Here is a 13,433-nt window from a genome sequence, read left to right as displayed (position 1 = left end):
AAAAGAAAAGCTTTCAGAATCATGAAACAAACAATGGTTGCTCATGAAGGTTCAAGATCAACAACTCATCATTAGCTACCTCCCCCCCACGATCCTGCGCGACGGAGGTGGGCAGTCTCGTTATTTAATTGCCATACTTCGTATATGCCGCGGCCCACCTGTTGAGAAACACTGCTCTAGGTGCTGGTGTTTTCTGACTTGGACTAAAGCGTAGATGACATCATGAAAGAAAGGTGAATATTTTAAACTTGCACTTTGAGAAAGTTTTCATAATAGTACAATTTATTCAACAAGTTACATTTTCAAATTTTATTATTTCATGCAAAGGCGACAGCAAAGAGTCGAGTTGGTGATGTCTAGGCAATAGATTACGTGTCATTCAATAAAATTCTGGAGCTTAGAAATTTCCGAATAATCAAACCCCGATTACTCTTCTGTAAGTATTGCGTGTATAACTTTGTGCAGTGATTTCCTTTGTGCAGTTTCATTCTTTCCCTTTATAAAGTTTCCTTATCTTAAAATATTCACAAGTATGCAAGGTCAGTACAACGTGTTTCTATGAGATGTTCTCCGTGGATAACTCGGTATACTTGTGTCCTTTTTAATCATGGGGTCCCGCGTTCGGTAGAGATGAGGGATCGTTTTTCTCGAGTGTAAACCGAGTAGTGGTTTGGATCCCATTTTAAGCCTAGGGCTGTCAGATTTTTTAAAGGAGAAAGCAAGATCTTATGAGGAAAAAAAAAAAAAGATGTGTGGTATTGAGAATTTACATATATGATTTCACATAGTAACGCGGAATAAGTTTGACTTGACACTGGAATAGTTTCATTTAAAAAAAAAACTGCAACACATACATAAACAAAAAAGTATATTATAATTCCCAGTGAGAGATCATGTGCCTCGGATCCCACGTTCAGCCACACGTCCTCATATACACTGTAACCTCTCATATAACCTCAGTGGTGAAAAAGATAGTAACTAAGCTCAAATCCAGCCAGAAAGGTCATTGTTGATTAGGTAAAAATAATCTGTGACTCATTTCTTACACACAGGCTTTTACGCAGATCAAAACACATGAGGACTTTCAGTTAGCAGTCGTTTTACGATACAGCGATGTTTATCTTCTATTTTCATTGTTACCAAGCTGTGAAATAAGTAATAGCAATGTTGCCAGCCATTTGTTTTTCGTAACGATAGGTGATTTTTCGCCAATTTTGGCAACACTGCTTCGATAAGGGACCTCATATGAGTCTCGATTGTTATGGAATATGAAAAAATGGTTCCAGACGAATCAACGGACGTATAAATTATTGTCCTACTACAATTATGAACCAAGGTGCACTTGCCTAAGTAAAAATACTCAATTTTCGCCTAAAATACCCATTAATTCTAAGGGTTAATTGTTATTTTAATGAAGATTGTATCTCTTAATAACCTTACATCGTTTTTTTATACGTTCAAAGATACTTTCAGGGCATATTACCTAGGTATAGGAGTCTGTTTAATGAATCCATAATTAGTTTTTTGAGTACCTAGAACACCAATTATAACTCTCAATCTATCTCTTCACTCCAATTTCCTAATTTCTGGGTTTCGAAATATGCTTTACGACTTTAGAAAGAAAAGAATATGTCATCCCAACCCAATGCTACCGGTACTAGGTAATCCCGTTATGCAAATGGACTATAACCTGAATTTGAGCAGAACATCTCGACAAAACATTGATACAAAACTCTCGAAAGTCACATGAGATTTATAACTGTTTATTAAGCATATATGGATTTTCATATTTACAAAAATACATATGTAGAATTTCTTTATATACAATCTTTAAAATATCTTATACAATCTCAAGATTTTGTTACTAAAATATAAGAAAATACACAAGATAAAAACTGTCAATATATGTACAACATGTACATTTTTTTCAGGCCAGAGTAAGTCTCATTTACCTTCTATCTAACTCGTTAGTAATAGAATAAGATTTTAAAGTATATTCAGAACAAGGACAACACACAAATATTCTATAATTCTATTACCCTACACATAAATATATCTGGCTTCTGGGCACTCTAGAAAAACAAGAGTGCCTCACATCCAAGGAAAATTCATTCACGTGCACTCTACTTATTATCCCTTTACGGAAGCTATAATTAGATTTTTTTGTGTATGTGCACACCTAATCCTACCACTCAATCAATCTCTTCACTCCGACTTTATAAATTCCAGTTTTTATTTTATTATTATTATTATTATTTAATGTGCTTAACACCACAGGAAGTATTGAATTAGCCACCCACCAGACATCGCTGTAAACAAAAATTTTATCCTAGTCAAGTATTTATGGATTTTATTTTTAAAAAGTACAACAGTGGGAGTTCTTTATACTATTATCATTAAAGGAGAGCGTATCCAGATACCTTTATATATATATATGATTTTAAAAACTATATGATCTTTTATATTTTCAACATAATATAATAATGAAGCTCACAAAAGACAATAAAATACAAAAGATAAATTGTAATATACAATATATTGTTATTGTACACAGAAGCTCAATATTGACTAGTTTTTTGAGATATGAATTTTTAGTCAATGGTTTTGAAACGGTCTTTAGTCTTATTCAGCTCGTCACCTAAGTCTATGACATCATAATGAGTTTGAAAAGGTATGCTTTGAGACTTGAGAACAAATCGGCAACATAACCTATCATACCCACTATAGGTGTGATATTTATGTATACAAGCTCTAGACACTATACATACAAGGCTTGGCTAAAAAATAACGGGACTGGCAACCCTATCAGTAGTATGTATGGAGCAGTGGAAAGCGCATACGCGCACAGCAACCTTGAACCTTCGAGAAGAGAATGATATACATGAGTTGCCGCTCTCAGTTGGGTTTAGTATGTGAGCAGCGATTGAAGTGAGAAATCGTGTTGCCGGAAGAATGGCAAATGTGAAAACTGTGTAGCGCATTGCCTTGAAATTCCTTGTGAAATTAAAGAAATAACTCTGAGAGCATGGAACTGTTGCAGTATGTGTATGGCGATAATGTGATGTCACATACGCGAGTGTTTGAGTGGCACAAACGCTTCAGCGAGGGACGACAGAATATTGATGATGATGATGAAAGACTGGATCTTTCCATCACAGCAACAACAGAGTAAAATGTGGCCAAAGTGACTGACATTGTCTGAAATAATCGCAGGCTCAGCTTTCGAATGATAGCAAACATGGTAGACATCGATAAAAAGTCTGTCCGCGCAATTCTACACGACCATTTGAACACGCGCAAAGGTTAAAAAAAAAAAAAAAAAAAAAAAAAAAAAAAAAAAAACTCACGCACGCAGAAGAAGGACTTTCGATAGCATATGGGCAGTGACACAATGGAACACTTGTTAGCGAAAATCGTCACTGGGGACGAGACTTGGACCTTTCAGCATGATCTCGAAGCGAAAAGGAAATCCATGTACTGGAGAACTCCCTCATCAGCGCGAATGAAAAAGGTATGCAAGAGCATATCGAAAGTGATGGTCATGCTCATTGTGTTCTTTGATACCAATGACCTGCTCCTGATTGAATAGGCACCATTAAATCAGGCAGTGAACAAGCAGTATTAGTAGCAGGTTTTGGTGAAGTTGCGGCAACGTGTGAGAAAGAAAAGGTCCTCTTGTAGAAGAAAAATGAATGGATTGTGCATCATGACAGTGCCCCTTCGCATACTGCTTTGACCGTTAAGCAGTTTCTGGCAGCTAAGAATACTCCAGTGTGGGAACACCCACCTTAATCTCCGAAATTGGAACCGTGCGATTTTCTTTTCCGAAAGTGAAATCCGGGCTCAATGGAACTTATTTTCAGACTGTGGAAGAAGTGAAGCTGAAAACAGCAGCGAAAGTCAAGACGGTGACACATTTGCAGATTTCCACAAGTGCTTTTAACAATGGAAACTTCATGTGCAAATGTGTATAGAGAAAAAAGAGGAATATGTTGAAGAGGATCACCTCTAATTTGTAAGTTTGTAACAAAAAACCGTAATTCTGGCATCAGTTTCGTTACTTTTTAGCCAAATCTCGTATATCACAATATTCTGGTTTAGAAGCTCTAAGTAATATATATATATATATTACAATAAGTTAATGCGAGGCTTTTTTTTAACATTAGATTATAGAAGTGATTCAGTTCCAAACGTAATTGATAAATCACGATGCGGTAGCTGAGCATCGTTAGCCAATGTACGCCTTGGACTAATGCATGATGCTGAAAGATAACGAAAGCTTCAAATTATGCACTCAACTATTATTGTGTTCTCCGAAAATAAGACCTGATCTTATTATTATTTTGTTGCCAAAAGACGCGAAATCTATGGATAAAAAATCTAACTTTCTAAAAGCTAACACAGTCACTGTAAAGTTAATCCGTCTCGAAACCCTGCAACCACTGATTCATTGGGAGTAGGACATATTCCTCGAGTATTTTCTGCCTAGATCTTGCTGGTAGTTTCTCCCAACCAATGCATTCACAGTTATTAGAAGTCTTCGTGGTATCTTGAAGGTCTTGTGAATCCTTGTTTTTTGGCAATTTCCTCAATTTTAGCCAACACAATGTCTGCTACACTCACGCCTTCGGAATCTAGAAATAATAATAATAATAATAATAATAATAATAATAATAATAATAATAATAATAATAATAATAATAATAATAATAATAATAATAATAACAATAATAATAATAATAATAATAAACATACGTATATACAAAACAATTAAACAATTTTACTATATTCACATTTCTATTCTTCAGACTAGTCAGCTCTAATTACACAAACTATATTCCTTCAAACTTGCTTTGTACTAGTAAAGCGTTGGGTGTAGAACTGTCACTTGAAACATTTTTTGTTGTTGTTTCGATAGCGGTAAAAGAGATTACTTGTATTCGCTCCATATATAGTATGTCCGGATTAAATAGAAAAAACAGGAGGGTAATAGGAAATCAGAAAAAATGTGACGAATATACGATGAATGTAACTACACATTTGTTATTGTGCTTTTAGTTAGCATTAGTGAATGGACGAAGGAAGCTGCATCAAATAATAGAAGCTGACGGGGAGAAAATATATTTTATCTAGGCTGTGTTATTGTGAATATATGAAAATTGAACGGCAAAAGTAGGAACAGAGAAACAAGTTACAGGAATAAGAGAAGTATATTTCGTAGAATGCTGAATAAAGATCTATGAAAAAGATACAACACAATATTTTGTGTGGAGTACGGTATTGTACAGGGTGGCCAGGAAACTTCCTTTACACCTGCACTAACACTAACAGTATTGTACAGGAAACTTCCTTTACACCTGCACTTATTTCATCCCTTATGTTTCTTGCACTAACACTAACTTCTGCATACGTTTTCATTCGGGTTGATGGACAACCAGAATGATGGGTATTTAAAACACTTCCCAGGCGAAACACTTTCTTCTCCCACGTGATCAAAGTCTAACGATTTGAAGGCTCCTTACCGAACCGTTCACGAAACCTATCTATCACCTGCGGCATATTTTTGTTGTTGTGGTTCCGTTCATGAACCCACACACTTGCCATTAAGCGCTGTTCCAAAGTGAAATCACTGATACAGGGGCGGATCCAGGGGGAAACTTTCTTATTTTATATATAAATAAACCCATCCCAGAGTTTGGAGCTCTTAAAAGTAGCTGTAAGTAGCAGTATTACAACCTACCGCCTGCCCCCCAGAAATCCATCCTGGATCCGCCCCTGCACTGATATCTGCCATTGTTCACCAAACACAGAAAGGTGAGACAATGAACTGCTGAACGCACCAACTTTATTCTCCTCCCTCCGCAGACAGTCATATGGCTGTTATGCGGGCAATCACGTGAGGAGCATTGTTACCATATGAATGATCAGGATGGGAGGTTCAAATTCTAAATATCTTAACATCTTACATTGTTACACACATTTAGTTCGGCTGTAAAGGAACTTTTTGGCCATCCTGTGCAAGACAGAAATATGACTAAAAAGAGATTTGAGATTTCGAAATGTGAATAAGAGAACAATGAAATATGTATCTTTGTTGAACGGAAAACCAATGAGGAAGTGTTGAAAAAAGTGATTAGGGCAATATGAAGAAATTGTATTCTGAAAGACATTAAAAACGACAATGGAAGATAAAGGAGGAAAGATTATAATTGATGTGTAGCATCGAAACGGTTAATTAAAAATAAAATGTACACAAAGGAAAGTAATGCCTGTTGCGTAATGTAGCAGTATGGAATACAATCTGTATGTAGTTGTGGGAGAGACAGAAATAGAGTTTTATTGGTAAACTAGCATTTGACTAGCTGGGAGCTCCGCGACAAACTCCCGTGTTCGCCCGGCCTCGCACTTCGCAAACCCACAATTCTACCGAATTTCAAGTTTATTTTCCTATTTCAACTATCTAAAACATAAGATTTTCTACCTCAAGAAAACGCTCATTTAAATAACATTGGAATTTCTTCATTCCCCCTTTAGACACCTTGAAAACTAAAAATATTCACTTGTGGCAATTTTCCTGTGGGTTAGACCCAGAAGGCTAAAATGATGCCAAATTTTATCAGTTAGTCCCAGAAGGCTAAAATGATGCCAAATGTTATCATTCTAATCCTGCCGGAAGTGTCTAAACATTTTAGGGCGTAGATGATGTCCCATATAAATAACATGGGAAAGATTTTTCAGTCTCCCAGTTCCACTCTAAAGTAGGAAATTTTTATTTTAGTGATTTACTTAGGTAACGCTAACGAAAACGTACAAGCATACGGAATTGCAAGTTTTCATTACAATTCCAAATATCTAAAACATGAGATTATAAGTAAAAAATAAATAAATAAATAAATAACATGGGGAATTTCTTCATCCCATCTTTAGACCCCTAAAAATTACAAATATTCACTTTCGGCAATTTTCCTGTGGGTTAGTCCCGGAAAGCTACAATCATGCCAAATTTCAACTTTTCACGTCAACTGGAAGTTCCTTTATTTCATGTCAGTTCATATATAGTTAGGATAGGATATATATTATGAAAAAGAGATTAGAAATGATCAAATTTTACCGAGAAATCTTAGTTCACTTTGAACTAAACCTTCCTTCCTCATCCTCAAGGCGCACAGCAAGCATCCTTGCGAGTTCTGCAGCTCCTAGATTTTTCACGTTTTTCGACTATAACGAAGGTAGGAAGTACATATAATGTTAAATACCAAATGTAACACTTCCAAAGACAACTTCTGAAACGCGAGGCGACATAATAAATTGTCAAATCGGCACCCAGATTCTAAATCTGGGAAAGAATAAGCAAAATATAGCACTTCGGGTAATGCATTCCAGGAACGTCGAAGAATGAAGCCTTAGCTCACGAGACGTTAATCTTTTGTACAACAAATACTTAACAATTTTAAAAATTACATAGCATCATAAAATCAAATTTACGAACATCTCTAGAAAAGGCACATAATGAATTGATTACATAAATAGTAACAAATATATTTTCTTTCAGATATTTGTGTCTTCACTGGCCTCTAGATACTGACTGGTAAATATGCTGCTAGTGTAGTTTCTGTAGAATAGTTACGATAGTATAGTTGTAGCAGCATAATGTACTTAAAGGTGGTATTGTAGCTTGATATGTGTAGTCAACAGCTATCCTAGTAAGCTTTCCTTTTATGACGCAGTATATGACTGTAACGTGTATATACTAACAAAAATCGTTTATATTTATTTATCGTTTCTTTTGCTTTTGGTATTATTTCATAGATTGCTCCGCTTCATATTACAAATACTAAATTGTCCAACAGACTTCAAACATTCTTTTAGAATTCAATTTTAATTCATATTATATTCAATTATATTATATTCAATTTTAATATAAAATTAGTAACGTAGGTTAATCATAATTCATTGTGTGATACTAATAACAATATTCTGAAATTTCATTAATTTCCATTATTTACTTACAGTATTCCAGGGAAAGGGTCGATTTCTGTTATGTTTGCTTTTGCTCCTAATTACGAGAGCATTACACACAAGCTTTTATTTGTCTACAGAAAACTAGCAGCTGATGTGGTAAACTTAAGTAACAAATCCCTTTATACATTTTACTGTGAATTTTGAAGGTGTGAATCATAATCTTAAGACACGGTATTTGAAATCGGTTGAAATTTAGAAGTGTCAGGATCCTAATTGGATCCGAATCAAACTTAGTATCTCATGGTTTGGTTCTCAGACACTATTTCGCAATCAATTTATCTGCTTACGACTAAATTACTTTATTGTTTCACTATCTAAATAATGAACTTCCCTTCAATTTTTTCCACAAATTCGATCTTTTATATTGTAGATTTTTTCAGGAAACTACTTTACATCTCTATACTATTTATATTGTTTGATTTTCCTTTCTAATCTTTTGCATAATTTTTATGTTTCCCCAATGCAATTTGAAAAAGTATGATTTGAACAAATAAACAAGTAATGAATGTGTGTTGTTAAACGTAAGTAAAATGAACAATAACTTGAACACTGAACATAGAAATTAATAAAATTGAACTAAAAAAAGAAACTTATGATGAAGAACACGTGGATTAACCAGTACAAGAGAAGACATAAATGGAAGAGTCTAGTCGATAAATAGATAGTGCATAGATTATACTGTATAACGAAAGAGTACGTTTACAAACAGTATAAAGAACGTGGAAATTCTCACAGAGGTGTTTTTCCTCAGAACACTAAGCTGAGGAAATAAACTAAGTGGTTATTTAACAGAGACTCTATCTCAATAACTATCTTCAAAGATCAGCGAAAAGCGTGATTCAAATGAGGAATCCACAAAATTAAAAATACTTAAATAATGGTAGGTCTAAGTGCGCAGATTAAGAATGTCTATATTAGAATTTAAATAAACAAAATCTATAAAAATTAGATAGCAACTTAAAGGTATTTAAGAAGAGAGAGAGAGAGGGAAAAGAGCAACTATGATTTTATCCACGCTACTCTGTTCAATGGTTTTGTTCTACGTACGTGTGACGTCAAATAAAAGCGGTGAACGAAATTTGAACGTATGAAACACTTCTATACGGCATAACCTCAAAACATCCTCTACAGCCTTGAAGAGGTGGTCTAATAAAAGGCATTACGAAAGCATGAGTTTGTGAAACACAAGAACAATGAAAACTTCAATCATCATATAAATTAAAATGTAAACGAAATCAAAAGTAAGAAGTTACCAAGTTACCAAGCAAGGTTAAAAGGTGAAGGTAAGAAGAAGTTGCTCAGCAAACATACGATATCCACAGAAACACACGAGTAAACGAAAATTCATCGATCACATATAAATTAAAACGTAAACGAAATCGAAGAAAAATACGATCAATTATGATAGAAACTAAAACGTAAACGAAATAGAAGGTAAGTAGAAGTCACTAAGAAAAATTAAAAAGGTAAAGGTAAGGAGAAGTTTCTCAGCAAACACATAAGCTTCCGTAATAAATCGAACCCTGATTTCACGTAACATTTTTAGAAGTCTCAACATCACGTTCCCAGTTTGTTTTTGTGGGGCACTCGAACGAAAAATGTAAGAAGCTTTCCAGACCAACCATTTTGAATAAGTTTTCCTCATTCCCATCAGACAAATGTCGGAATGGTACCTAGCATATATTAATGAACAAACACATCTGTAAATAAAAACGACATAATATCTTAAATTTAAGGCTGTGTCCAACACTCGAAATGCGATTGGGATTTCCCTATATAATAACATGGCATATTTCTTTCCAAAATATTATGAAAACTATTTATTTTATACATTTCAAAATTCGTCCAACATAAATAAATTCTTCGTTTCTGAATTAACAGATTTTACACGTAAATTTTCCTCCAAAAAAAAGTGGCACTCCATTCTTGTTCTGCACTTTTATATAATTAAATTATATGATGAGCGAACTGTGAAGATCTCTCTTCGATGCGATTAATAAGCCGGGAACTAACTGCTTAAATATCTTTCCTTGCCTCTTTCAAAAATTTATAAAATCACTTATTCTGTTCTGCCTTGTCATTTATTTATTATAAATATTATTATTTTCCAAGTGTATAGTGAATATTTTATGAGCTAACTGGGAAAGGATATGACAAAGTTTGTTCTCTAAAAGTTGCATGACATTTAATGTCCTTTCGAACGATTCCAACAGTTATACCACTTTCCATATCAAATTTTGAAGTTGCCCCCCGTTGGAGATCTTCACGAGACACCACTGGTCTCGCTACTATTTTTATTGCATTCTACACATACGATTTGGTAATGCAATTTTTTGTTTGAAGGCTCTACGTGCAGTATTAGCTGCGATATAGGCCTGGTACGTTCTTATTGAATCACAGTATATATATATATATATATAAATATAATTGAAAAGTTTGGGGGAAAACAATCATAACACTCATGTGAGCTTAATTGTCGAAAGAGTTCAAATTTGAAACAACAGCATATTTAGTATGCTTTTTTTTCTTTTTTTTTTCTTTTTTAATCTTGAATTGTTTCCGCAAGTCAGTTCATATGCGTGTTGTTATTGTTTCCTGTAACCAACTCACGCGGTTTTAAAATTAGAGTTATCGTTGTTTTCCCCCGAACTTTTCAATCAATTCTGTAAATCAGGTTTTCAGTCAAAATCAAGTGAAAAAATATTTCACTTGCTTATCCTTGGAATGCCAATGTAGGGTCCAAATGATCTAGATCCTCAGAAATATTGTAATATTTATTTATTTATTTATTTATTTTGTATATTACTGTTAGGCACAGGCCTGAAATTCCATGATTTGTTCTTTCATCTTCTCAGATATTCTTTTAAAGTTATAAGTTTTATTTTTTAAAGTTACGTTCCTTATTTTGGAAAGCAAAATATTGATAATAATGCTTTTAGTTTTGCGTTTTCTCTGTTGTGTCTCTTTCACCGCGCAAAAATCAAGACTTAGGCTTAAAAATGGTCGAAAAATGAAAATAGAGAAAGTGCATCCTGTTTGACAAGGCTTGTTATAAAATACAAGTAAAAAGATGTGTAGGCAGATAAGGTTGTCGCATTTCTGACAGCAGCCAGTTTTGCCTTCCGCAACCCTTTCTTCTTCCGAACCATATGATCAGATTGTCAACTTCCGAACCATATGATCAGATTGTCAACTAACATAACTTCGAAGATATACACTCTCCACATTATTAAATGAACAATCTTTTCTCATTTCATAACTTGTTATCCTCCCCTACCAACTTTTTGAAGATCAGTGAGGAACAATGGTGTGAATGAATTAGGAGAGATTGTATCTGCAACTTCACGAGCAGGAAAAGAAACCCTGGTGATTCTCCAATACCTGAATTTGTGTTTATTTTTATATTATTTCCAGCGTTGTCACATTTATTTTTAAAATGTAATATTAATGAACTATAAGAGCTAGTTTAAAAATAAAAAAGTGAACATGTAGTATTGGGGTAGGTTAACACCTGGAGAAATTTTGAACTGCATTAAGACAAATAGTTTTCGTAATACTTTGGAAAGAAGTTCATTATGTTTTTATATAGGGACTGATGATCTCAGCTCAAAACGTTAGACACGGCCTTAAGATCTCACGTGTATGATCTTTAGGCTAATAAAAGATTATGAAAGAATTGGTGAAAGAACAAACTATGCACATGGTGAAAGAAATGACAAAACTATGCACATGGTGATGTCCACAACAAAATCACATGATTTGTCATTAAATCGGGCTATGCCACTGAGCTTCCTAGCATCAAAAAATGAATGTAGAATCTTCAGAACTTGAAAAGAAAAAACTGAAATCCTTCTTTATTCCATTTGTAAAAAGTGACTAATTCGGAAATAGCATTTCCGTAAGTCTTCGCTAGTTGATCCACATCAGTCCATATTTCTAAATAATGTGGCAATACCAATCTTAAATTTTATTCAATCTTAAATTTAAACAATCTCATATAACAACAATAATATAGGATGGTGTAGTGAATCGTTTCTGTAAACTAGAACTATTATTATAACTGAAACACTGACTTCAAGTTATTTCATTCTCAGGAAAACATTCAATCACTTCTTTCCTAAGAAATGTACAGTTTTTGTAAGTAAATATGAGACGTAGGAGGGGTCATTCATTATACATGCCGAGCTAAATATCCGTAAATGTCGAAAGCCAAGAAATCTCAATCCTAAATCCTATATTAGAAATCTCATTCGTAAATCCTAAATTAATCATTCGTCTTCCTCTTCTTTATTTAAAGGGGCATAATCGTAGGACAGGAAACTTAAAATTATTTCATTTTGAGAGTAAAACTTTTGCGTGTTCCGAAACACATGAGCTTCCGTAGAGAATCAAACCTTTGTCTCACGTATCATTTTTAAAGTCTCAACATCACGTTCACGGGTGCGATTCCGGTGGGGGCACTCGATCGAAAAGGTAAAAAGCTTTTTTAGACCAATCATCCTGAATGTTTTCCTAGATTTTTTCTCATTCTCACCAGACAAATGCCGGAATGGTACCTAACATATACGTCCCAGACCATTTTCTTCCTTCTTCTGCTCGTTGAGGGATGTCATTCATCATACGTGACGAGCTAATTGTACGTAGATGTCGAAAGCCCAAAAATCTCAACCCTAAATCCTAAATTGCAAATCTCAATCGTAAATCCTAAATTAGTCATTCTTCTTCTTCTTTATTTAAAGGAGCATAACCACAGGACGGAAAAATAATAATAATAATCATTTTGAGAGTAAAGCTTTTGCGCGATTAGGTGTACGAGTTTAATATGATGTGGAATCCGAAACACATGAGATTCCATAATCGAATCCATGTCTCACGTAACATTTAAAAAAAGTCTTAATATCATGTTCCAGGATTCGATTCCTTTTGTGGCACTCGATCGAAAATGTAAAAAGCTTTTTTAGATTAATCATCCTGAATGAGCTGTCCTAGATTTTCCGCATTCCCATCAGACAAACGTCAGAATGGTAACTAGCATATACGTCCCAGACCATTTTCACTTACGCAGAACTAAAATATCAAGGCATTGTTCCACTTTACATACAAATTTAGCTAAGATGGAACGTTCTTCTTCTTCTTCTTCTTCACAAACCAAAACAAAACAACACTTCTACAAAACATTTCGCGAGACGATAACATACTTTCTTGGTTAAGAATCCACGAATTAAGTTGAGACGAGAAAGAATTTCTCCCGAATTGAAGCCAGACGAAACGTTAAAACAAAAATAAACATTCGTGAATTAAAATGAAACGAAAATTTTATCGAAAGTTATCAAACCAGATGAAAAAACTTAATGCTCACTTCTTGTTAAGCTTTTGTTCCGTGTTTTAAGTTCGAGAGAAGAAATTAAGTC

General features: G+C 34.2%; 1 protein-coding gene across 2 annotated transcripts in view; it reads right to left on the bottom strand.

Annotated features, from left to right (window-relative positions):
* Nucleotides 1-1,723: 1,723 nt before the first annotated feature.
* The window catches only part of LOC145680696 (stimulator of interferon genes protein 5-like), a 78,626-nt gene continuing 66,916 nt past the window's right edge, over nucleotides 1,724-13,433 (bottom strand). The window contains exon 7 of one of the 2 annotated variants that reach the window (XM_081751608.1): nucleotides 1,724-4,634. In XM_081751608.1, the coding sequence (XP_081607734.1) occupies nucleotides 4,531-4,634 (104 nt within the window). In that variant the 3' untranslated portion in view covers nucleotides 1,724-4,530. The remainder of the gene's footprint in view (nucleotides 4,635-13,433) is intronic. The other variant, XM_081751609.1, reaches the window with a different exon arrangement.

This window comes from Thermobia domestica, chromosome 3, assembly GCF_964235325.1.
Source record: "Thermobia domestica chromosome 3, izTheDome1.hap1.1, whole genome shotgun sequence".
Classification (NCBI taxonomy): domain Eukaryota; kingdom Metazoa; phylum Arthropoda; class Insecta; order Zygentoma; family Lepismatidae; genus Thermobia; species Thermobia domestica.
Note: the sequence above shows the minus strand (reverse complement) of the source record. Positions and strands in the feature narration are given on the sequence as shown.